Consider the following 26,285-nt stretch of genomic DNA (forward strand, 5'->3'; position numbering starts at 1 on the left):
GAAGATGACTTCAGGGAAAACAGGTGTGTGGGTTTTTTTTGTTTTTGTTTGGCAAATTTGGCATTTGATTATACGTTTGTATAAGAAATAGCCGGTAGTTTGCCATATGCAGCAGCCTCTCCACCTCCCTTGTTCCCCTGCCAGGGAGAGTTACAAGGGTAGAAAACCCTTGAATTTAAGTTTTGTTCACCGTAGTGTAAACGTTATTTCCTCTTTGTGACATTTAGTAGCGGGTGGCCCATCAAATTCATTCGAGAAGAGAAGATCTACTGACTTCAGTAAAGGAAGAGGGTAGCACAAGCCTTCTAAAAACAGCAAATTCCCATTTTATGCATGTCTTGAAAAGACTGTGCTGTTAAGAATACGGAATCTCTACTGCCCTGAAAAATGTTAATAGCCACAATAGTCCATGGCAGCTGTTGCCATCAGAAAGAAAGACTTTAAGGCAGACAGTAGTTTTATGAGAGCTGAAAGTGGTTTGAGAGAGGTTTTGTTTCCCATGGAAATGAGTACAGTGGTACCTCAGGTTACATACGCTTCAGGTTACATACGCTTCAGGTTAAAGACTCCGCTAACCCAGAAATAGTGCTTCAGGTTAAGAACTTTGCTTCAGGATGAGAACGGAAATTGGGCTCCGGCGGCACGGCGGCAGTGGGAGGCCCCATTAACTAAAGTGGTGCTTCAGGTTAAGAACAGTTTCAGGTTAAGTACGGACCTCGGGAACGAATTCAATACTTAACCTGAAGTACCACTGTACAAACATATTTCTTGCCTCTGGTCAAATAGGTGGGGCAGGTTTTTGAGGCAGTGCGTGAACCTCTGAAATCTTGAAGCAAATAGGTAGGACCATACTGTTACCAACAAGAAAGATGACAGAATAAAAAACAAGTAACCTTTAACTCTTCCTGTGCAGCAAAAGATTAGCCAGCAGCCGCTTCTCCAGCCTGTTCCCTGCTTGGTCCTGTTGTCAACGCTCCCTTCCCGTTTGCTATGTTAGTACACCTGGATTCCTGATCAGGTTGGGGAGGGTGTGGACCCCAGGACCAAGAAGAGAGCAAGCAAGAAAAGCTGATGGTTCCTTAGAAGGTATTTGTTCTACAATAGCAGCTATGCCTCATTCAGACTTTCTTCAGCCCTTTCTCCTCCTTTCAAAAAAGAAAAGCAGCAGCAGCAGTGTCCTCAAACTGAAAGGCCTTCTGTCATTGCAGTTGCCCAAGCAACGTGACCACCTGTTCTGAGCATCGCAACTAGCGCTGCTGTAATAGCTGCATGGCTGCATGGCTATAGTAAGCAGGCTGTGCCATGTAAATCTGCTGCACTCCAAACAACTCTGAAACAGAATATACCAAATGACTCCATGACTCTGTAGGCCGGTACTGTTATTCCTCTTCTCCCAAGTTACTATTTGTGCAGTACAATTGTCACCTCTGTTTAACAAAATGTTAGAGGGCCATTTAAAAACTAGCAAGCTCACTAACTTAAGTTTGCCAGTGTTTCGTGCACACAGCTCCCCTTGTGCCATTCAAGTAGTACAGTCCCCTATGTGAGGACTATGCCATATCAAAAGAGATGGAGGAAGTGATGGCAGGAAGAGATCGTAAGAGATGATCACGGCATCTTTTATTCTGGGGTGGAAACCCATGACTAAGTGCAATGAAGTAATCAATTCTCTATTTCTAATCATGCTGCCATCATAAAACCCCCATCAGTTGAAGCACACAGGCAGTAGAGGAAGTCAAGCACAGCCCAAATGTTTGTCTTTGTTTCCCAGCAACTGTGTCACACGATAGAGTGGCTGATATGTGAAACAACAACATCAAAATCCTTGTTTTTAGAGGATGCTCCATAAGTTACAGGAGGCAGGCACCATCCTTTAAGAAGCATGTCTTCCTGTGTGTGTCCTGAATAGGTGCTTTCCTTCCATGAGTTTTCAAAATGGTTATTAATTCACCATGTATTGGTTTTTTAAAAAACGTGCTGTCTGATTAACATGGGAAAAATAGAGGCGTTGCACAGGTCCACGACTCTCATTTGTTTCACCCAGCAACCCTGTAAGCTAAGTTAAAGAAAAAAAAGTTGCAAAAGGGGAAAGTACACATGGTTCAGGTCCTGTAGGGTATCCACTAATAATACTTTTTTAAAAAATAATAATATCAAAATATTTTTGATTAACGAAATATTGCAACCCTAATTGACCTGATTCAGTTGCAAAACTGAAGTTGCAAAAGGCGAAAGTACACATGGTTCAAGTCCTGTAGGGTATCCACTAATAATGCTTTTTAAAAAAATAATAATATCAAAATATTTTTGATTAACGAAATATGGCAACCTTAAATGACCTGATTCAGGAATGAAGAACCTGCAGCTCTCCAGATGTTGCTGGACTGCAGCTCCTATTGTCCCTGCCAATTGAGCATGCTCTCAGGATCTGATGGGAATTGGAATCCAACATCTGCAGGGCCACAGGTTCCCAGTCCTGGCCAAATTAGAGCTAATCCAATTAAATAGATATTTGTGTCCATCTTCCTTGTCCTGAAACATCATCTTACTCTGTATTATTTGTTTGCATCAATGGGCTGTTTCCTCTTCCGAGAAAGGATGTAGGAAGCTTTAGTAGAATACTAAAATATGTTTTGTTTTGTGTGGACTTTCAGTCTGAGGTTAAGAATCCTGTCTGATGCAATGTCTGGCAGGATTCCTCTGGCTCATGTTCCCATGATGTAATGAGTAAGAATCAGACAGTAAAGAAGCAATAATCCATAATTGGCTGTACCACTTCAGAGCAATCATTTGAGGGTATGCTGATGATGAAATGATGTTCTGAATGTAATATACCTATTGGCTTTTATTGGTGCAGTGAGGGGGGGATTCCTAAAGCAGATATTAAACATGGAATTTAGAATTTAGGTTGAGCAGAAGTAAAGTTACTGAAGAACAACTTCCCCAACGATGCTTCTTCACAATGAAAGTGCTTTCCATTCTCCACAACAGAAGCCTTTGAGCTCTTGAGTAGTTTTGCTCCTTTAGTTGTATTTGGAAATGCCACCACCATCTGACATAGGACAACTGCAGATATCAAGTGAGCAGAGGTTTGAGTGCTTTTGCATCTTGTGTAAAGCGTGCAGACTTATTCCCCTGTAAGTGCACCTCCAGGCTTTGAATAAGACACGGGGACATGGCGAGAGGGAGCATGAATCACACATATTCTCCCACTTCGTTTCCAGCCTTGTAGCACTATTTATGTTTAGCTTTAAAAGTTCACAGATTCTGGATTCTGGAAAGTTCAGGATTCTGATGCCAGGATACAGTTTTAGAATTCTGAAATGAGATTAGAAAAAGAGTGCAGCCTGTGTATTACAGGGGAAGGTAGCTGACTGGGTACATTTTTTTGGGGTATTGTTTTGTTATGAAATCAAGAGGGGAGGGGGGAGCCCCTGGGATATTATTTGAGGTGACCTTACTGCTAGGTAGGATGAGGTTCAAAGAGAGCAAGTCATTCGTTTTAGTGCCATAGAGGTGCCATTTGGATTCCCATGCACAATAATTCCTTGGGCTGTATCATCTGGACCAGGGGTTTTCAAACTCATTACCCCCATGGCCCATTGGAGACTGGGGGCAGAGCTTGGCACAATCAGCTGGCAATTACTGGTAATCAGTTTTTATCTAACCCGCCTTGGAAATTACTAGATTCTTTGCCACGTCACTTTCCTAGCTTTCCTCAAGCTAAATACAAACATTAGCTCCGGAGGTTTTGTGACAGCTGCCCCACCCCCATTTTAGGCAGAATTTGCTGGCCCAGAGAGTTGAGCCTCAACATACAGAAGGCTTGTTCTTTTATATTTTCTCCTTCCCGCCTTGATGTGCATCCCAAAGTATTTTTATCCGTTTCCTGTAATTTCTTCTCCCATTTGCCTTTCACACTCAATTTGTGCCTTTCTCACTCTCTCTTTCTCCCCCACCCCTGCCCTGAACCCCCACCAATTTCTTTCCTCCCTGGCCCTTTTCTTCCTTTAACAGCTTCCCTCTCTTATCCCCTTCCTCTTTCTTCCCACTTTGCTTGCTTGTTTCTAATAAATATCAAAATTTTATTTGTTTATATTATTTTAGCTTCTTATTCCATTTCTAATTTCCTTCAACGCCTTCTTGGGCCCTTTCCCCTCAGAAGAAGCTTCCTCCCTCCTCATCCCCAAAGCCCTTCTGTCTCCTGGCCATCTTTACTCAAACATGCAAGAAGTTGCTGGTTCTGGCACTGGTCCAGCTGGAAGGCTTATGGCAACGGCAGGCAAGGGGTTAAGCAAGTGAAGAGGGACAGAGCAGGCTGTTGCACCAAGGCTTGCCTGAAAGTGGGCCCACTGGTGAGTCCTGTCCCACTGTTTGACAGACACTGTTCTAGAGGAGGGTTTCCCAAACTTGGGAACTGTTTTTGGACTACAATTCCCATCATCTCTGGCCACTACTCCTGCTAGCTATGGATGATGGGAGTTGTAGTCCAAAAAAACAGCTGGAGACCCCAGTTTGGGAAACCTTGTTCGAGAGAGTGGATTTTGCACAGCCCAGAAATCAGATAATTAAAGTACCAGCATGGTGCAAATAGAACCAATCTTTTTAATAATCCAAAAATAAGTAAATCTGTCATCAGCAACTTGCTTTTCTGTGAGCTATATACTATTTAAATATTACACTCAAATGGCCTGCAACACAATGAAAAGTCTGCTCCTGGTTGCTTGCCCCATGATGTTTCCCACCCTGCTGAGATGAAAGCGATTCTGAAGAGCATCCTTAAGCAAAGTCTCAAATGAAAACTGCAGACCATATTGCTTTGTGAGCCACCGTAGGCTTTTAACAGTCCTTAGAAAAGCTCATAAACAGAAATATGACTTTTAAGAGGAAGCCTGTGGTGAGACAGAGGTCAACGAGCCTGCTTACTATAAAAGTCTGGCTCAGAGCAACAGTTCTGAACTGAAAGGGCACGTACAGACGGAGGAGTAAGGACGGCTTCAAACGATCCGGATTTCTTAAAGCTTTGTGATGAGCAAACTCTTCATCCGGCTCCCAGTGCAAGCACCAAGCTAAAGTTGCTTTTGGGAGGTAGCTAGCACAAGAAAAAGTTAGTGATCGGTAACAGACCTAGGTTTGGAATTCATCCTCAATTAGAAGTATTCTGGCAAGACTATAGATATATATTTTTTGTATATATATTTTTTGCTGGTTTGTTTTGACTTTATTCTTTAACCCTTCTCTACAGGCCCCAAGTTAAATTAATATTCAGCTTACCATGAGCTGCCAGCTGCTTCACCTGGATTTTGCGCTCATTTCAGCCTCATGACCCTGGTTCTTGACTGTCCATATGGAAGTCAATTGTTTTCCACGTTAATTTACCCGTGGGCGTCTCGTTCATTATTCCTTATTGTATCGTATCCTCATCCAGCCCATACTGACACTCAACTTCATACTTCACATAGCAGCATTGTTGTTTTTCAGCTACATTTGTGTTACCCACAGCAAATGCATAAAATGTGAATGGTGGTCTTAAACACATGGCAGGGAGTCTGAGTGGTTGTGTCTAGCACATGTTCACATGCACCTGCCTGTTGCATTTTATGATGCTGTTTTAGAGAATATTGATGTGGCACCAGAGAAGCCATGACAAACGTGACCGCTGTGTGAAGCAGCTGTGAGGACATGCATAGACTTTATACTGGGTATTCTGAAAGACAGGCAACTCCCATTTTGCACGTGTGACCTGCACTGTTTTCCAGTCTGTCCACTTTTAGTTAACCACCATAAAGGTGCTGTTTTTTGGGGGGGACTGGATAGTCTGGCTGCTGGTAAATTATGCCTTTATGGAGGATGGGGTTATGTATATCTGTGGTATTTCTATGTTTTCGTTAATTCTGCATTGATTTTTATTGACTTCCTTTAATTTTGATTCTGTTAGGCTGCCTTGGGTCTCTTTTTATGGGCGAAAAGCAGGGTAGAAGTCTTCTCATAAATAAATTAAACACATTTCCTTACACTGGCTGGGGTTTGTTGGCGACAGAAATCTGCTCACCAGTTGTCCCTCGGAAGCCAGAATTAACAGTACGTTCATTGTTGTCTCTGGGTATTTTGATACCGGTCTTAAAAAACACTGAGGCTGCAAAACCACATTGAAAGGTGGTATACAAATTAAAAAATGGAATGGGACTAGAACCCTGTACTTGTTTACCTGGGAGTTAGTCCCACTGAACTCAGTCGAAATTGCTTCTGAATAGAAAGGTGTGGACGATTGCATTGTTAGAAGCAGAACATTGGGTGGGTGGGTGGGTGCGTATTTAGAACTAGAAAATTTTATCCATATTTTTCCAGGGTAAGAAGCAGACAGCTGGGAGTTAAAAGCAACACAGAGCACACAGTTCTGAGTCTTAAATGAGAAACATAAGCCTCCAGACTCGGTTACTTGGCAAATTACTATTTTTATGGCAATAACATATCTGAGCCAATAGTGCAGGTTGGAAGCGCAACACTCAGCCCTGTGTTTTACAAGAGAAGCTGAGAACACATTCAGCAGTCTTCTCTCCTGATTTCTCAGTCTTAATTTTGTGAAAAGAGACATCTGGGGCCTATGTGTATTTACTCGAAAGTAAGCCTTGTGGGATCAAATAATTGCAGCCTGTGTGTCTGTATGACACAAGTAATATCCCCCTCCCAAACCCTGAATTGGCAGAATAACTGAAAGTTGTGAGAAGGCCTCTAATCTCGAGTTCTATCTTCCTTTACCTGCCAAAAAAAGAGGACATGCGGGGGGGACACGGGACGTTTTGTTATTGTTTTCTGTGTTCAAATAACAGAAGGAAATGGCGTCTCCACAAAGCAACGCCTGTCTGTTAGCTGAGTGCTCAAGAGTAGTTGTTTCCCCTTTGGAGACTGAAGTGGCTGCTTGTTTCTCACTGTGTCACGGCTGCCATGATTGAATCCACACCTGTGACAGCCGTTTTCGGGCCTAGGGCTGGCGGACCTCGCAGTCAAACTCCATATTCTTTTGTTAAGCACACTGTTTATAAATGGAGTTAGAACTCGCCAGCAGCAGCAGCCATGGTGGGCAGAGGGCAGTCCTGATTGGGATTGTGTTGTCACGTAGGATGGGGAGAGGAGTAACCACTTTCCGCTTTACTGTTTTCCGATGGAAAATGCCCCTTGCAGCTGCTATTTGCACTTGAGCAAATATCACCTGAGGGTGGGGAGATGTGAGGGAAGTGTGTTCTCCTCCCCTGCCCCAGTGCTATGATCCTTATCTGTATCAGCACAGGGACACACACACACACACACACAGGCTTTCTGCTAAGGAAGAGAAGTGGAAAATCTTAAGTGCACTTTCAAATAATGTACTTAATGTAATGTTTAGTTTAGCTCTGAGATGGAGTTTGGGGGCTAGGGTTAGGCTTGGGGTTTCAAGTGCAGGAAGCAGATGATAGTTACAATCAAGGTCAAAAAGGGAGGCTGTCGGTCATTGTACCAGGCCTGGCGAATCCAAAGACTGAATGTTATTTGCAGGGCTTGAACAGTACATGCCTCTATTTCCTACCCTACCTAAAATGATGATTACAGTGGTACCTCGAGTTAAGAACTTAACTCGTTCTGGAGGTCTGTTCTTAACCTGAAGCACCACTTTAGCTAATGGGGCCTCCTGCTGCCGCTGTGCCACCGCTGCACGATTTCTGTTCTCATCCTGAAGCAAAGTTCTTAACCCAAGGTAATATTTCTGGTCTGCAACCTGAAGCGTATGTAACCTGAAGCATATGTAAACCGAGGTACCACTGTAATTAGAGTCCCAGCCCCCTCCAGCCACTGCTATGTTGTAGGACATTGCCTTACTCTTATTCATATGCCACTTCAGAGATACTACTTTATAACTGCTGTAGAAGATACCACTTTATAACACAAGCAGCATAATCTCCAGAACATATTTTTTTGTCATCTTTAAACATATGGTATCCATAAGCATAGCACATCTGGCCTGAGCATGCCCTCCACTTTCTGGGACGAAATATACCGCTTCCCGAGACTTTTATGTATAAATATTGGTTTAAAATGTAAAAAGTAAAGAATAAAGAATCTATTTATTGCTTGGGTTCCTGGTTAGAAGTGCATGGGTTTCAATTATAGTCATGTGATTCTGTACCAAAACCCAAAGGCAGGCCAAATGTATTTTGGAAAGGGGGAGGGGTTCATTAGTAAAAAGCAACCCGTGCCAAAGTTTCGTGAAAAAGCAGGATGAAGGTTCATGGACCCCTGGAGGAAACTTGGATTATGTGCATGTTAAAGAAAGGGTTCTAATAATCTGTTTGCAGTTGGATTCCTGTCACACACAACATCATTTACAACAGTCAGTACGTACCCTGAGGCTGGAGGCAGGCAATAGTTTTAAGAGGGGTGGAAGTGTTTTGTGATGCGTTGGTTCCTCTGGTCTCCACACACATTTCTCTTGCTGGGCCATCACCTCCTGTCAAGCAGCTTCTGCACAGGGACAAAAATAGGGTGGGAATACATGGTGTTGGCACCATCTCTTCCGCTCTCAGGGTGGGTGGGTGGGATTGTGTTTCTCCAGCCTGAGACACTTGTTCTGGGATCCAAATATTTACAGAATGGCTCTGCCCCTCACTCTGAAACACTGAAATATTGTGAAACCTTTGTGTAAGCAATAAAGGGGCCGTTTCGCTTCACTACCGATAAGGACAGACTGGTCATTTAAGGCCTTGGCAGGCAGATTTTGGCAGCTAGATAAACTATCCCATGGCAATAGGCTCAGTTGTTAGGTGGTTCTTGTTTATGATAGATTGATGGACAATTGGAAAGCAGCGACCGTTCCTACTGGCTGCCTTTTAGCTGGGTTTGAAAACAAAAATCTTACTGGGATTCCATTGAATTTTTATCTTACTGGTGATATATAGGCCACATTATTAGAGTTTATGCCTAGCTTTAAATATATTTAATTTCCTACACATACGCAAGCTCCTGCCAGGAATAATCTGTAGGTGGTTTCATTTGCGCAACTGTTAAAAGAAATGGCAGCATTTGATTATGACATTTTTTTCCAGCTGCCCCAAATATCCTGTCCCAGAGCAAAACCGGTCAGTAAATTACTCAAGTTCAAAGCTTGTTATTACAGAAACATGATCTTCACAGACTTGGCTGGATTTCAGGCCTAATGAGCACAGCAGCGGGTAGGTCCGACTCCATGAAATCAGTTGCTGAGTCTAAAAGCCCCTGCCTCCCCAAACCCTTGTAAGTCCTCCCCTCTCCAGGGCTTCTTCCAAGCAACTGGAGACTGTGCCTGCGTGCCTGTCTTTCCCCCACCCATTTCAGCCCTCTCCTGGTTCTGGGAAGGGAGAGACACCTGTTGCTTTTCACTAGCCTGACTCATCTCTGCCTCTTGGCCTCCCTCCTCCCACCCTCCTGCTTCAGCTTCTACCTCCGACTCCTGACTTTTTCTGCCACAGACTCTCCCAGCTCTCTGTGCCCTGTTACCCCTTCAGCTTCTGCCACCTCCTCTTCCCTGTCTTCTCCCTCTGACCACTCACCATCGTTGTCCCAATCCCCAGGCTCTGAGCCTTCTTCCCTTGGTGGTTCCCCAGCGGGTTCTTCCCACTATTCCTCTGCATCCAACCAATCCCTGGCATATCCCTACTGAGCTAACACCTGGATTTGCGAGCAAATGCTGGAATTCTGAAGCCATAGCTGCTCGCACCAAGTTAGTGTGCACATCAGAGCATTGGCACGTTTAACCAGTGCTTGCCCACAACAAGGGTCGGTTTTTATGACCTCTTTGCTACCAGAGAGTTACTGTTTATTTATTTAAGACTGGCCCTCCTCACTTAGCAGGGCATTCTAGAAGATGGATCGTACTGGGCTGGTGTTTCCAATTCCATAGTGGAGGAAGAAGGACAAAGATACCCAGCTCTTTCCCCGAATAGGCAGAGCGTGGGCCCAGTGCCGTGTGTTTCATTCAGCCCCTTCTTAAGGAGTCGGAGGTGGTTCCTGCCCTCAGTGGGATTCCCTTTCCAGGTTCGAGGCCCCCACCTCCCCTTTTGCAGATCAGAGAGAAGCCTCTGGGCTTCTGCAAATAAACAGTTGGTGGGACCAGCGAGTTCTGCTTGCGCAGAGTATAGACAGTTGCCTTTTAGAGCTTGGAGCGCAAGAGTCTGAAAAGCCAGGAGGGCCTGGTGCCAGAGGGGAAGTGCAGCAAGGGGTCTTTGGGGAAGATTTATTTTTGGGAACGGAGAGATGTTAAGGGGGCAGAGGTTGATGGATGCTCTCAGCAGCTGAGGATGGAGGTTGCAAGGAAGAGGAGGCCCCCTGCTTTCTTTTTATTGCTCTCTCTGCCGAGCTGGAGCCTTGTTCACGCAGCAAAACAGAGCAGCCTTCAAGCCCTTGATGTAGAAGCAGGGTTTCCATATGCCGAGAGCCCCAGATGTTTCCTTGATGGTTTGAGGCAGCACATGGGGGAGATACCAGAGTGCCGTACAATTCCCAGGCCTGTGCAGCAAGATGCGAAGTGTCCACTTTAATTAATGGGAGTCCCATCTCTCTCCCACTGATTTATCTTAGTAGGGGTCGGCAGCCTGTGGCCCATGGGCCACAAGCAGCCCACGGGGGTCGTTTAAAGGGCCCATGAGCCGACCACTTTGCGAGTCCCCGCGCGCTGCACTAAACTGGTGCAGCTTGGAGCGGTGACTTATTCGGATATTTACGTAGCTGAATATTTGGAGCCCACGCGCTTCCCTCAGCTCTCCGGTCAGCTACTGTAGCAGAGTGCACGCAGCGTGAGACTGTTGCTGTGCGTGTGTGTATGATAAATCAGGCTTCACGCAAGCGTTCCTTCTTATCTGTTTCTGGTCTTTATTCGTGTAGAAAAACAGCTCTTAAATCTTTCCTGGAGACAGAGCACACATCTTTGCTTCTCTCTCCGTTGCGGACGGAACCAACAGTGAGACACAGGAACACTCCCTTCTGTGTACTAAACCACGCCTCAGAATGTGAGACGTCACTCAGAACTTCTTAACCCTGTAAGTTCTGATTCTCTCCACAAAGAGAATTTCTGGCTTTCGTGGTGCCAGAAATCGCGTCTGCGCAGATGTGATCCGGCCCACAAAGCAATCTCCACGGGAGTGGACCGGCCCAGGCGGTAAACCTTGCCGACCCCTGGTCTTAGGGTGGGGCTGCATGATATGAGGGAAACACAGTCCCCAAATGTTTTTCTCTCCCGCTCCCAAAAAAAACTTCCCCTAGAGAATTGTTGTTTTTTCTCACGGTGATGGTCTAAAATGGAAAGTTAACCCCCTGCATTTGCAAGGACAATTGATGGGCACAGGATAGGCAGGAAGGGTAGGTTTCACAGCCATCCTTCCGTGTCAGTCCTTCTGCCCATACATTTTTTCTCTCAGCAAATGCAGAGAACACACAGTATCCAAGATAAGAGTCTAGTTCCACTGTTAGCTGAGTAAAGACAATAAATTTACAAATACGATTATTTTAGAATTGTCGTTGCCTGTGATACAAAATGTCCAGATTTTGTGGCACGCCAAGTTCTCTGATCAAGCCAGGTTTGCAAGTTTCCTATAGAGTTCCAAGCTGTGCTTAAGGAAAAGCTAGAACTATCTCCCAACAGCAGTGCACAGTACTTCGGGTACCCATTGTGTAGTATCTGCAATACCTTCAGCAATGTATGCGAACTCTCCCTCTCCAGCACATTCTTTATTTACCTTTGCTGCTTTTTAAAAGTTTGCCTTAAAGGCGTGAAATGAACTGGGTGAAAATCTGCTTTGCCTGTTTGGTTTGGTTTCACCACTCCATTAACTTCAATATAATTTTATTTAGTTACATTAAGAAATAATGCAGAATATTTATACTTCGTTACAAGGATAATCCAAAAATGTGTATGGAGAATCTTATGTGGATAAAGTTTCTTTCTTTTTCTTTCTTTCTTTCTTTCTTTCTTTCTTTCTTTCTTTCTTTCTTTCTTTTATGCACCTGCTGAGCTGTTTCAAAACTCCCATTGGCAGAGATGCCATTCTTAAAAAGGAGGTTCATAGAATCTATGGCATAGATGACTATTTCCTTCCTGCCCCTATTATCTGGGGGAGAAACTTTGTTCTTCGTTAAGAGTGAGGAGCAAGCACCCACACCATGAGAAATGCTTCTGAAATAGAGCCTTAACCTAGCTCCCTTCCCTGCTGCATTCCACTGGCAAGAAAATACATTTTTGTGAAAGGTTTTTGGGATTTTTTTAAACTTTTGCTGGTGGTTGATGGATGATGCTATCTGGAGGCTAGTTTTATACAAGAAATTTGCTGTCAGGCTTGCTGCTTTCTCTTTTTTTACTGTTGTTTATTATGTGACGGTTGAACTTGCTTTTATTGGATTTTTTTTTTAATCGTATTTCATTGTCGCCCAGTGCTTTATGCCTTTGTAATTAGAGTATCTCTCTTTGGGTGCCCATGGGCCATGAATGCAGGTAGCCGATATGATGAATAAATAATCAATTTCTGTTGAGCAACAGGTGGGACTTTCACTTCTACTGCTGCTGTCACTCTAGCCCTTTCCCAGCGCTGAAAGCTCCAGGGCGAGGGCCAGCCTTGCTTCCTAGGAAAATATTTAGGATTAATTGCCTAGGAACCTGATATATACCTTTCCTCGTGCCTTTAAACTATGCACCTTTGTCTTACTGCTTGGAGAAAGATGGCCGGTACACATTAAGATTAACTTACATTGCAAACTGCCACATAGCACCCAAGCATTAAATAGCTCAGACATGGTGAGAAGGTGGAGGGGTGAATGTTTGGGGGGAAATAATGAGACCGGCAGTCCTCAAAAAGGCAGTAGAGGCTGAGGCACCAAGCTACACAATCAGCAGAACCTGGTTGCAGCTTTTAAGGTCATATGTTGGAATGCTCCCCCTGTGCCCTCCTGCCCACCCCCCAAAAGCACCCTGCTCAGAAAGAAAGAAAGAAAGAAAGAAAGAAAGAAAGAAAGAATAATAATAATAATATTATTATTATTATTATTATTATTATTATTATTATTAATACCCCACCCATCTGGCTGAGTTTCCCCAGCCACTCTGAGCGGCTTCCAATCGAGTGTTAAAAACAATACAGCATTAAATATTAAAAACTTCCCTAAACAGGGCTGCCTTCGGATGTCTTTTAAAGATAGGATAGCTACTTATTTCCTTCACATCTGAAGGGAGGGTGTTCCATAGGGTGGGTGCCACCACCGAGAAGGCCCTCTGTCTGGTTCTCTGTAACCTCACTTCTCTCAATGAGGGAACCGCCAGAAGGCCCTCGGCACTGGATCTCAGTGTCCGGGCTGAACGATGGGGGTGGAGACCCTCCTTCAGGTATACAGGACCGAGGCTGTTTAGGGCGTTAAAGGTCAGCACCAACACTTTGAATTGTGCTTGGAAACGTACTGGGATCCAATGCAGATCTCTCAGAACCGGTGTTATGTGGTCCCGGCGGCCACTCCCAGTCGAAAGAAAGAAAGAAAGAAAGAAAGAAAGAAAGAAAGAGTGTCGGGAGAAAAGTCAGGGTAGGCTAGAAGTTCTCTTCTTGATATGCAATATTTTTAAATGCATACATATAATACACACAGAGAAAGAGAGGGAAAGAGAGAGAGTGTTAAGATATGCAGTTCCCCCCATTTACAGTTTGCAATGGTGCCAGCCAGAACTGGATCACATTGCTTGGCACAGAATCTCGGGAAGGAAAGCTCAGACAACTGTGGGTGCTTCCAGATGGCTTTTTAATATGCAATCTGGTCACTGAGAATATTGCAAATGGATAGTTGGCAATAGGCTTTTTTTTTTTTTAACTGGTTGGAGCTGTCCTGGAAAGCAAATATGAAGATTGAATTGGGGGTGGGGAGGGAAAAATACATCATGCAGATCCTGCAAAAACAATAACAACCCCCACTTGCATTGATAAGTACCGCTCCCATAATAAACACCCCATGTGGAAGCACCTGCTTCTTTCTCTGCTGATCACTTGAGGTGAAAGGAAGTTTCACAAATCCTGTGCACACTCTCCATCATGAAGTGCCACCTTGGAGGAGCTCAGGGTCTTTGCTTGGGTTGTGCCGAGGGATGGAGGAGCCATGCTAGGATGCTGTCCTACCACCCTAGTTGGAATCATGAGACGGAAATTGGCAGCATCCCAAATTTAAGCCAGGAAAGGCGCAAGGGGCAGGATGAAGCCAAGTGAATGTAGGTGTGAGCCAGGAGCTTTAGGGGGAGGGGAGAGGCCAGGTGACACAGCCACCAGGGAGATAGGTCTCCCACTGACACGGGAGGGTGGTGCGTACCTCCAGGAGGCAACAGCACAGCCCCAACCTTCTTGCGGCTACCCTGTTTCCCCCTGAAGGTGGGCAGGGACCTTGATGACACATCCTTTGGAAGCAATCTGGACGAATCTCCTCTGTCGGCAGAGCCAAGAACAGCGGTCTAATGCCCATTAAGTCCAGATAGAACCAATTTGAAAGTGCATGAATTTTGCATGCAGTTCAGACATGCTCCTAAGCACACAGTATACTTATTGACACGTGCAATTTCTCTCACATTCTCTCTCTCTGCAGGGCATCCTAACGTTAGACGATGCTTTCCAGATAGCTGAAGAACAACGGGGAAGTTTGAAGAACTTCTCCTCAAAGGGGAAAGGCCCTTCTTTGGCAAGTCATCGAACGTAACACTCTCTCTCTCCATGGATAAAGGGCACCCGTTACCTCAAGACTTCTGGGAGCTGCTGCATTGCCTGAGGATGAGGAGCAAATACGCCATCCTCCTGGTCTTTGTGGTAGCCCTTGTCATTATTGAGAAGGAGAACAACATCATCTCAAGGTAGGAGGGGGAAAGGAGAGCTGTGCTGGAAGAGAGGCTTTCTCTGTACCCTAGCGTAGCCTTCAGGCTGCAGCTATATCTTACCACCTTTGCAGGTCCCAACTTGCTACCACCATCTCTCCGGCCTTTTGGAACAAGGTAAATATTTCTTGCCTCCCAGTGTGAATTAAGCTACCTCTTTACCCAGGAATGCAGGCAGGTTGCTCTTTTAAACATCATGCCCCACACAGGGATGGGTGGCAGCAATGGATGGCTGGAATTGGTTTCATACAAATTGATTTCATTTTATATATATATATATGAGCCTTCTAGCAGAATCCGCCTAGAAAGGGGCAAGAGGGAATTTCACGAAGCGCACCGTTTCTCCCTCTTGCTTGACAAGCTGCAGCTGTAAAAGTTCACTTTTCTGAACAGCTTTTAAAGGTACAGATAGGATCCCAGTCCACACAGAAACATAGAAAACTGCCTTATACTGAGTGAGGTCACTGGGCTCACCCAGATTAGCGTTGTCTACATGGACTGGTAAGAGTTTCACATAGGGCTCTCTTCAACCCTACCTGGAACCTGGGGCCATCTAAATGCAATGCAAAGCAAAGTTGTGGTACTCCCCGCCCTCTGGGTCATCCTACTTGTGTCGAAAGCCGTCTCAGACAGTGGTTATTACACTTTCCATAGACCACTAATAATTGACACTTCCGAGTGCTTATACAAGCATGGTAGGTAACTACTGTGGTACATAGACAAGCATTTCTATTCTCAAACACTCCCTTTTGCTACCAGGTAACCTATAACAGAAGATCACTATTGCCCAGGCTGGCTTTATGGAAAGTTACAATGGCAGGGCAACAGCCTCTGGTGGCAAACTGTGAATGGCTGGCTGGTTGTGCTGCCACTTGTCCATGCCACTTGTGTTGACTTTGCCGAAGAGATACATACACACAGACTATGCTTTTGGACCGAGGCACCGATTTGCAAATAGTGTTCTGGGGGATATAGGGATTCCTTAGAAGGTTTCTCAGGGGTTCAGTCAGAATATTAGAATTAGCAGGTAAGCATCCTGCTATGAAACTTTTCTTCACCCCGGGCAAGCCCAGGACATTTTGGTGCCTAATGCCGTCTCCACCCCAGGCCTTTGGCAAGTAGGTGAGAACCAGCGGCTATACTTGATTTATTAAGGCCTGGAATAACCTTTGAAACATTGCATGTTTAATATTGCTGCTGCTATTCGCTAGGGTGACTTTTGTTCTCTTTCTTCACAGGGTGTCCGACAAACTAAAGCAGTCTCCGCAGTCCTTGATGGAAGCCAACAGCACGGACTCTGGCTCGGTGCTGCCAGAGAATGGCTCCCTGCTGTCCTTAAGCGAGCTGGATGCGGCTTTCTCCCAGCTCAGGAACCACCTTCAGAATGTCACTTTGCAGCTCGGGGGGACTTTGCCAGCGCCTGTTCAGGGAACCCGGAGACACATTCTTCTCATGGCCACCACCCGCACCGGCTCCTCCTTCGTGGGGGAATTCTTCAACCAACAGGGCAACATCTTCTACCTCTTCGAGCCGCTGTGGCACATTGAAAGGACCGTGTCCTTCGAGACCGGAGGCGCCAACGCTGTGGGCTCAGCCCTTGTCTACCGGGACGTCTTGAAGCAGCTCTTCCTCTGCGACCTCTACATCTTGGAGAACTTCATCATCCCGTTCCCGGAGGACCACCTCACCCAGTTCCTGTTCCGGCGTGGCTCCAGCCGCTCCCTGTGCGAGGAGCCCGTCTGCACACCGTTCGTCAAGAAGGTCTTTGAGAAGTACCACTGCAAGAACCGCCGCTGCGGCCCCCTCAACGTGACCCTGGCCATGGAGGCCTGCCGCCGTAAGGAGCACATGGCGCTGAAGGTGGTGCGGATCCGGCAGCTGGAGTACTTGCGCCCGCTCGTCGAGGACCCTCGCTTGGACATGAGGATCATTCAGCTGGTGAGGGACCCCCGGGCAGTGCTGGCTTCCCGCATAGTCGCTTTTTCCGGGAAGTACGAGACGTGGAAGAAGTGGGCCACGGAAGGCACGGCGACCCTCAACGAGGACGAGGTGCAGCGGCTGCGGGGGAATTGCGAGAGCATCCGGCTCTCGGCGGAGCTCGGCTTGAGGCAGCCAGCCTGGCTCCGCGGCCGCTACATGCTGGTCCGCTACGAGGACATTGCCAGGTCACCCCTCCAGAAGGCCAAGGAGATGTACCGATTCTCGGGCGTCGCCATCACCCCGCAGGTAGAGGAGTGGATCCGCAAGAACACCCAGGCACCTCACAACAGCAACGACATCTACTCCACCCAGAAAAACTCCTCTGAGCAGTTTGAGAAGTGGCGCTTCAGCATCCCTTTCAAGCTCGCCCAGGTGGTGCAGAACGTCTGCAGCCCGGCCATGAAACTCTTCGGCTACAAGCTGGCCGGCAGCCCCGAGGCCCTTACGAACAGATCGGTCAGCTTGCTGGAGGAGAGGAGGACCTTTTGGGTCACGTAAAGGCACCACTTTGCCGGTGGATTTTTCCGCATCGTAGATTTCTTGTCAGATTGGAAAAGCTGGAGCGCAAGAATTGTTGGAGGGGAAGCAGCGTGTAGCGCAAAGGGTGGAGAGGGGGGACGCCTTCGGCTAGCCTGCTTTGTGCTTCTGCTTACCTTGCGCTCTCCGTCCTCGCACCGAGGTGCTTTCTGCTTTTTCTGGGAGCAGGCGTCACCTGCCTTTCAAATCCCAGGCCCCTTGATGGATTTGTGAGGTGGCTGAGCTTCAATACGAAGGAGAGTTCAGAAGCTGGCACAGGATGGAGCCTGAAGCGCTGGGTTCTGCTTTCCCTACCTCATGTTCACATCCTCCTCAGCAGAGGAGGGCCTGTCTCTTAATGGCTGGGGCATTTGTTCACTAAACACCCAAAGAGAGAAAATATTCTATTTTTGAAAGTTATTAAAAAGGAAGAAGAAAAAGGAAAGAAATTGCTTTCACATCCTGCTGGGGAGATGTAAGAAAAGCAGAGTTGTTGCACTGGTAATCGCCTCAGGCAGCCTTAAATTTAGGGCTGATATTTGCGAGAGGGTGTGAAAGAGAGGAGAGAAACTTGTTCATCCTTTTGACAAGAGGGTGTTTTGAACGTTTCCTACTTGAGACCCTCAGATAAAGTAATGCCTTGTTTAAACTTGAGGAGATGCGTTTGGATCACACCAGTCACCGGGGGAGGTGGGGGGGGGGCTGGCTCTACCGACAGTAATGAGAGGGTTTTGGCCTACACCACAGACAGTTTCGTGTGCTTGCTGCCTTTTGTCTTGCTTTGCACCTAAGCCCTTGGAAGAGAGACAGAAAGCAGGCTATGAAAACAACATTCGAGGGGAGAGGAGAGGAAGAATGGAATAGCATTCAGCCTGTGTCCCTGAGGATCAAGCTTCCTCAGTGCCATCAGCTGTTTTGGTCTCCGATAGTCTATTTTTGAAAACAAACACTTGCCGTCTGGTTTTCTCACTTGTCACTGAATCAATTGTTACTGAATCTCATCCAGCCGACTGGAGGCGGCTAGAAACAATAGCTGCTTTCTTGTAAGGTGACAGAAGGCTGTGGCTGTAACTGTGCTTCCCACCCTGATTGCTCCTCCTTACCTCCAATAATTGTTTTTGTGTCCTTTTCAAGTGCTGGTTGGAAACTGCCAATAGTTCTTTCTCTGCAATTTCAGAGCAGGGGTTGTTTTGTATAGAGCAGGCCTGCCAAAACACAGAGGGGACGAAGCAACAGGCTAGCGGAGCTGGTTTAGTGATAGGAAATGGAAATGGTTTCTACAACAGCAAGAAACAAGATCTCTGAGAGCCGTCAATAAGCTCCTCTTATTCCTTTCTGGTTGTAGGTTCACATTTTCATTGCTTTGCTTCAAGTGAATGCAACCAAGTAAGAAACCACCCAATGAATCTTTAGCACATGTCAGCCCCTGCTATCAAACTGAAGCACTTATTAACTTACTTGCCCTGCCTGGACTTGAGCATCCAAGGTGGAAATACTGAGTTTATTCCAGATGAGCATATATATATATATATATATATATATATATATATATATATGCCAGAGGGGAAGCTGTGGTAGCAAAAACAACAAAGGGCCTTGCCTTGTGTCACCATGAATACAAAAGGATGTAATATAATGGCATATACCAAGAGTAGCAGGAGATATGTCACATTTCTGAGTGGAGACAGATATAAGACTCTGATCCATTCTTCACAGTTGTCACAGTTCTTTCTTGCAATGCTAATTTAACACCTTAAAAAAGAAACAATTGCTTTCTGTAATAGGTAAAATATCTCCAATCTCAATTGGCTGAGATGTCTATGGAGTCATATATTATTAGAACCTTCATTTCCTTTTGTTTCTTTCTTTCTTTTAACAAATGTCGTTCAGCCAGAAGCTGTTAATGCTTACGGCATTTAAGACCATTGCTTTATTTTTTTTGGGGGGGGGGAGAATGGGGAGAGAATTGCCGAATAAGTAACTGCATTTTACTTTAACCCGCTCAGAATAGAACTGTATGCATCACGGTCCTATTTTCCTGACATGAAGTGAGTGATCAGGGAATGGAAAGAGGATTTTTGCACAGCTGCGGCAAAAAAATATCATCTCTCCACCCCACCCAGAAAAAACAGTTGATTACCTAAACAGAAAATTTATACCATGGTGTAGTAGAAGATAAAAAGAAAGAGTATGCCGCTGAACAGAAGGTTAAGAAAAATGCTTCTGGGTTGCCATTAACTCTTTCCAAAATGTCTTCCAAAGTTCCAAAGCTAGGTTTTCCACAGAAAGCATCACAGAGGAAGTGGGTGTTCACATCAGCTAATTTTCACCCAGTTGGATGACTTCACACACTCAAGATTACTAGCACCAGTCACCTGTACAGCAAATGAGCACAAATTATTCTTTCCCCTCCACCCTCCCCTTATTAACCTGTCTTCGGTGGAGATAATTTGCCTGACTGATAAGTGGTGACTGATCCTCGCTGTCTCACACATTCAGCGATCAGCCGAGTTACCAAATGATGCCTATGATGTGTGAAATTTCCCTCAGTCGTAATTCAGGGAAGCCTTTAAACAAGGGTTGTGTATTCATTTCCAGTCCAGGACAGCGCCATGGGCAAAGGAGATGGATGTGGGCGCAGTCCGCATGGATCTGGAGTTCTTCTGCACACAGCAGGCATTGAGAGCACCTGCCCCACTGTTGAAGGGAACCCTCTTGTCTGTGGTGGGGAAGGGGTGGTTCTTAGACGCAAGCAAAATTCTCTTTTGGGGGTCACTGTAGGGAAATGTTCATGCTCTGTTGCAGTGTTTCCAAAACTTAGGTCTCCTGCTGTTTTTGGACTACAGTTCCCATCATCCCTGACCACTGGTCCTGTTAGCTAGGGATTATGGGAGTTGTAGTCCAAAAACAGCCAGAGACCCAAGTTTGGGACACGTTGCTCTTATATAACTTGGCATAGAGTGAAACGGAGTCCTGCTGAATGGTGCGCATTGATGTATATACATAAAACACTTTTTTGGGATCACTCGAAAGCTCCATTGATATACGTTCATATGTTTTGGACAACCAACTCCCATTGGCCCCAACCAGCACGGCTGCTTCTAGCCCAAAATGTCTGAAGGCACCAGACTGGTGAAACCTGGTCTAGAGCAGGATGGTTGCATCCACAGCTGCAACATCCACTCACATGGCGGCTCAGGTGAATTCTGGGTTTATGTACTAGCAGATATTATTAGTGTGGTGCGGAGCTGCACAATCTGCCCAAACCACGTGGAAATATTGATGAAAAGCTACCTGTGCCATTGTCATGATGTTAGGACACATGCTTGCTTTTTGCCTTGGTTGGGAAGCTACATACAGGTGGCAAAGCAAACGCTTCTACTGACTTTGCACCAAATGGTGCAAATTCTTTTCCCTGCAGTGGATGCAGAATGCTACCTATGAAACAGTCTTAAGCAGGACGAGGGTCAGATGCAGCATAGCTTGCTCTCTCTCTTGAATATTACTAGAAGTAAGCATGGCCCAAACATGGCCTCTTCCAAAGGACACAGTACAGAGGTGTTGGGATAGCTATGAGAACTTTCTGTCTATGAAAAACAATATGGACAGTCTTTACTTCTGAATCTCAAGATATCCAGTCCACAGGCAGGTAGGATACTTTAACAGCCCCCATGCCCATTGGAAATTATTCTGGTTTATGGCAAGTTTCAGCCAGCACTGTGTTCACTATGTGTTGCTTCTGCTGTTGCTTAATTTTAATTGTGCTTTCACATTCTGTTGTGTTGTTGTTTTCAAAAAAAGTACAACTGTGGCTTTGCAGCCATAATTTCTTTACATCTACAAAATGGTTCCAGTTTTGTATGTTTTCTGTCTGTCTTTAGCTGTAAAATGTGCAGTGGGTTTGTTTATTTATTTATTGTATGGGGGGGAGGGGAAGATGAAAAATAACTTTATTAGCAGGAATTGGGACTGCACCAAAAGAAAAACAGACTCGGAAATGTTTCCCAATAAATAGAAATGCAATTAAATTAAGAGTAGCTCTGGTTAAAATAAAACATGTCTTTTTTCCCTTCCTGTTTTTTTTTTGCAAGAATCTTTTACGGGAGAGAAGGGTTCTATTTAAAGGAAAGAACTGGGCAGGAAACAATTACATTTTATTCTCCCTCTGTAATCTCACAGCTGCAAATAGCTCTAACTATCTTAGAAACGATAAGGAGAGCCATTTGTTCTTTTAACAATGTGTTCTGTATCCTCAGCTCAACGGAATTCTTCCTATTGCACTGCAAGAGGTGCATTTATTTATTTATTTGCCAATGAAAAGGTGGTGTGTGTTTGAGGAGGGGGACGTGGTTGCAGTCACATGAGAAGAGGCTTCACAGTATGATGGCATACAGACTTTTTCTTTAAGATCTTAAAATGAAAAAGAAAAGTATTGTATAGTTTTATCACACCGGAAAATGCAGGGGAGCCATAATCCATTGCCCAGTAACGCTATACCAATAATTTTAGCCAATGGGGCTTAAGTGTGCCTGAATGGGTGCTGGATTGCAGTCATTAGTTGCATTTATACTTTACAGATCACAGGTGACTGGCAAGTCTAGAATCAAGCTATCCTTTAAATATATTCACGGAAAGCAAAATAGGTATGGCTGCCATGCTGCAGCCCAGACAACCCACTTCATCATTAAAACATTTGATGTCATAGCAACATTGCCTAACTCGCTTCTGCAAGGTGGCGAACCAGGCAAGACTTTGCTTTTGCCCCATAGGAGGAGGGAGGAGCGACTTGGTGTAGGAAGGGCGATGCTGTGGCAGCAACCTCATCTGGTTGAAGGTAAAGGCAGGTTTTCTGGACTGCAGCCTGGCCAACCCTATATCAAATATGGGGTTCATTCCCCCAGAGAGCCCCTGTTCTTGTACTTTGGCAGCTGAGAAAGCTTCCTGTTTTGTAAGGCTGCGGACATTTTTATATACTTATTTTAATTTATATTGACATGGTGCAAGCATATGGAGATGCTTGGTTAAGCACAGTGTCTGCCAGTCTTGCTGTATCTACTGGGGGATAAGAGTCCAGGCCAAAAGTGGGAGTCCAGAATCACTGGTAGGAGCAGACCCAGGAATAGGAGGGGGTGTAATTCTTTGGCAGCTCTCAGGAGATCACACAGAAAGGCTCCCGACTCTAGCTAGCCCGGGGATAGACACAGAGAGGCAATTTTCTCCTAAGCCAATCATTTTACCTTCCTGAGCACAAGGGCGTCATTCAGTGCTGGTATATTTATTTAAGGAAGGGTGGGTGGTTGGTGGGTTGTTTTTTTGGAAACTTGATGAACACATCTTCAGTCTGTGAGAGAGTGAGACAGGCTTTGACCTTCTGGGTATTTTGACTTGCTAGAGAGTATAGAAAAATCAGGTTTCCAACAACACAGCCTCGCACCCCCCTCGTGTCTTCTGTCAAGATTCAATCAGCATGCTGTCTTCACTTCCATCTGTGCTGTAAAAGGATGCAGTTGGCTCAGGAGGATGGCGCATAAGCCCAGTTACGGGCTTCCTTTGCTGTGTGGCCTCCTGACCCCCTGTTGCCTTGGGGCAGTGCAAAGCAGCTCCTATCAGCCGTCGGGTTCACTTTGCAAAGCAAAAATTTTGGCACACAAAGCGTCCTACAAGGGTAAGGTTATTGGCTCGGGAGTCTTCGAAGCAGAAAGGCAGCAACAACTATTATTATTTGTCTGATTTCTATACCGCTTTGTATTTTAAAGAAAGAAGCCCTCAAAGCAGTTTACAACACATTAAAACATCAGATAAAACAAACCAGAATAAAACAAATTGACGCTTCAAGGAAAATATTCCAGATCCAAGTGACATTTTGCTTTCCCCCATATATATCTGCCTACTTAATTTATGTAGCTGTCCCATAGCAGAAGTACTCTAGGAAGCCAGTGTGGTGTAGCGGTTAGAGTGTTGGACTAGGACCTGGGAGATCAGAGTTCAAATCCCCACTCAGTCATGAAGCTCACTGGGTGACCTTGGGCCAGTCGCAGCTTCTTAAACTACCTCACAGGGTCGTTGTAGGGATTGACTGAGAAGAGGGGTGAACCATGTACTCCATAAATAAAGCTCTTCTGCTTACCTGCTTAAGGAAGCTGGAGGGAGCAGCCAGATGGAGATACCCATCACCATCCTAGCATCCAGAGACCTCCACAAGGTTGCAGTTGGACCCACGTCAGATGCAAAACACTCCTGGCGTCTGGGGAATTTCTAACACTGGGCTTGTCATTGCACTAAGTTAAAGTTATTTATAACCCACCTTTTCCCCAGTCTGGGACTCAAGGCAGCTTACACAGAAAAAAAAATATAGAGCAAACTAAAACATAGAAAAGACAGTCATTAAAACGTAATTAAATGCAACTAAATGTTCATGTAGTAACACAGAAAAAAATGAGTTTGGAGTAGAGCCATCGGAGTTCCATAGGTATCCCTATGGTTGTCCTGCAAAACATTTTCAAAAAGGGAGGAGTTACCAATGTTAAAAGAAGCCTGCAGTGGCACTGAACCTCTGATGATAAAGCCTGTTGCCCTACTTCTGGCCTCTGCTTCTGTGTGAAAGGAAAAAGTGGTGCATGCTGTAGTTGAGTGCATTTTCCCACATGTGCACAGGATACAAGCAAGATACTGCCCTGAGTCAATTGGGTTTGGTATTGCTTACTCACCTAATGGCCTAAAATTCTGCAGCTCCGCCACCCTGCCCCATCCAACATGCCTCAGAGACAGAACTGTAGGCGTGCATCAAGCCAAAAAGTTTAGCATTTCCAGCTGCTCTCAGCCTTCCAAGGCCGTTGAGAGAGCTGCACTCTCCTACTTTTATCTGTTTTCCCATCTCTTGCTTTCTCGTTTATCCTGGGCCGTGCTTTAACTCAAGCGGAAGAATCATCTCTCCGCCACGTCCCCCTTTTAAACCCCATCTTCGAATGGACAATATCATTCTGCCAGAAGCAGCTGTTTTAGTTTGTTTAAAACCAAAACATCAGTATACAAGATTCAAGGCAGGCCCTGTATCTTCAAACTGAAGGGGTTCACATGGGTGGGAGGAATCTGTGAGGAAGGAGGCCAGGAAGAACAGCTGTGTTAAATGGTAGGAAAACGTGCTTCCAGTATCTGCAAGAGGAGAGCAGTTGAGAGGTTCAGAGAATGCCCTCCCCTCTGTTTATTTACCTGTACACAGAGATGTCTGTGTTACGAGCTAGGAGATCTCCCAAAAATAGTGAAACCAATATGTAAATATTTTCTTACTGGCCCTATGTGCTGTGATGGAGGTTTTTAGCTGGAGAGCTTTGCCTGGTGCTTAAAACTTGCTTTGGTCCCTGGCCTAAGGCAGTGCCTGCTTGGACGGAGACATGTTGGGGTGGTGTTTCATGCTCCTTCAAGGAGTGGGAAAACTCAAGGCAGCTGTAACGTGAAGGGCATCTATATAGTGGCCCGTTTACAAACGAACGATTAAGAAGACATTACAGGGGTGCAGACACAAGCACACAGGCAGGGTTTTCCCACAAAGAGATGCCTGTTCGGCCCCCTTAAAACCCAGGCTGCTGCTTTTTTATTTTTATTTTTTGACAGGCCTTGCGGAAGCTCTTCCAGACAAAGCTGATTCTAACTCACAACCTAGCAGGAAGCTCTGACTCATTTGCAAGCTGCTTGGAAGAGTCATCAACCATAACTGTGGCTACAAAACCATCCTAATTTTTGTACGCCTTCGTTTTGTTTGCAATTTCCCCTCATCCCTCCTCACTCCCTGTTTCCTGCACTATACCGCCTGATTAAGAGGTCTGGGAAAGCTCAGTGGCTTGCCACATTTTTGTGACAGTTCAGTTGGTTCCAACGTATTTGGGAGTTTTCACTTTTGGACCAATGTGGTTACCTTTGCTTCTCGGGGGAGGGAGGAACAGTCAGTTGACCATTGGTGGCCTTGTCCCCCTCTAATAACCTGCCACATCAAAGCTCAAAGGTAGATCCTATGGCACAATAACAGTGCCTAGCTGCCTTGATAGGTTTTATTGTCAAGCAGAGAACTGATGCACATTTAAAAAAACAACAACAACCCAAGGCTGTGGACCCGTCAGAAGATCTGTTTTTGCTCTTAAATAAAAAGAAAAAGAAAAAGAAATGCATAATTCTGCTATTCTAAACTGACATCTGTCTGGCACTTTTGTCAGGCAGTGGGAGATGGCGGCTGATGATGCGCCAGCTGCTGAGACTGCCTGCTTAAGTAACTACAAGTGTTGACATGTCCTAAGGTACTCAGGAAAATAAAAATAAATGTGGGGTCTAGGAGACAAAGCAAAGCAGAAGGCACCCTCCTATAAAGCTTTTTAACAAGCGCCCAAAAGGAGGCAATGGTATGCTCTCACATTTCCTCATCTGCTGTCTTGGTTGCTCACCTCCCCGGATCCTCACCCATTGCTTTCCATTCTCCCCTGTTTCATACAGAGACAGTGAAAGGAGGAGGAGACATAAAATTTGAGCTCAATTTATTGAAAGGGAGGAGGCAGCTTCAGTCAGCCAAGCACTATTCCCCCCCCCCCCAGATGCATGAAGCCTGAGTGCAGTGGTTTCATGGCAAATCAGTACTCTGCACATGTTCAGAGGCATTACTGTCGTAGCCTGCCGCAGATACCAGCCATGTAAATACATTTGATATCCAACTGCACATTTCCTGGGATTCTATAGCAAGCCACGATGCGTACCGTAGGCTACATTAGGGTGGAAAGTATAAACTATCAAGGCACAGAAAATCATGTTTGCACGCTTCTTGTATCCCTTCCCGCCAGCTTTTTTTTGCAGTGTTGACTGCAAAGGAAATGGGGGGAAAACACACACCAGAGAGTTAACTTTTCTTCTGTGC

The 26,285-nt window shown here is 45.5% G+C and overlaps 1 protein-coding gene and 1 long non-coding RNA gene across 5 annotated transcripts in view; one reads left to right on the forward strand and one right to left on the reverse strand.

Moving 5' to 3' along the window:
- The window catches only part of LOC114597219 (uncharacterized), a 60,366-nt gene that overhangs the window by 17,350 nt on the left and 16,731 nt on the right, over positions 1–26,285 (reverse strand). Inside the window, exons 2-3 of one of the 3 annotated variants that reach the window (XR_003706753.2) lie at positions 8,378–8,496; positions 2,229–3,318 (exon numbers count right to left, since the gene is read on the reverse strand). This is a non-coding gene — a long non-coding RNA (uncharacterized LOC114597219). Of the gene's footprint in view, positions 1–2,228; positions 3,319–6,340; positions 6,760–8,377; positions 8,497–26,285 lie in introns of those variants that run through there. The other 2 variants (XR_003706754.2, XR_013393267.1) reach the window with 2 other exon arrangements.
- On the forward strand, positions 14,679–21,462 carry CHST3 (carbohydrate sulfotransferase 3). 2 transcript variants are annotated; one of them, XM_028729515.2, is made up of 2 exons: positions 14,679–14,872; positions 16,132–21,462. In XM_028729515.2, exons 1-2 carry the CDS (start codon positions 14,736–14,738, stop codon positions 17,369–17,371), a joined length of 1,377 nt encoding a protein of 458 aa, XP_028585348.2. In that variant the 5' UTR covers positions 14,679–14,735; the 3' UTR covers positions 17,372–21,462. The 2 variants fall into 2 exon arrangements, with proteins under 2 accessions (XP_028585348.2, XP_028585349.2); XM_028729516.2 differs by having other exon boundaries at positions 14,733–15,010.

Source organism: Podarcis muralis, chromosome 6 (genome assembly GCF_964188315.1).
Source record: "Podarcis muralis chromosome 6, rPodMur119.hap1.1, whole genome shotgun sequence".
NCBI classification, from domain to species: domain Eukaryota; kingdom Metazoa; phylum Chordata; class Lepidosauria; order Squamata; family Lacertidae; genus Podarcis; species Podarcis muralis.

Excerpts from the sequence above, each read along its gene's own strand:
- CHST3 (XM_028729515.2), top strand. The coding sequence starts at position 14,736 with ATGGATAAAGGGCACCCGTTACCTCAAGACTTCTGGGAGCTGCTGCAT. Across the intron at positions 14,873-16,131 it reads GAGAACAACATCATCTCAAG|GGTGTCCGACAAACTAAAGC; the intron begins GTAGGAGGGGGA and ends CTTTCTTCACAG.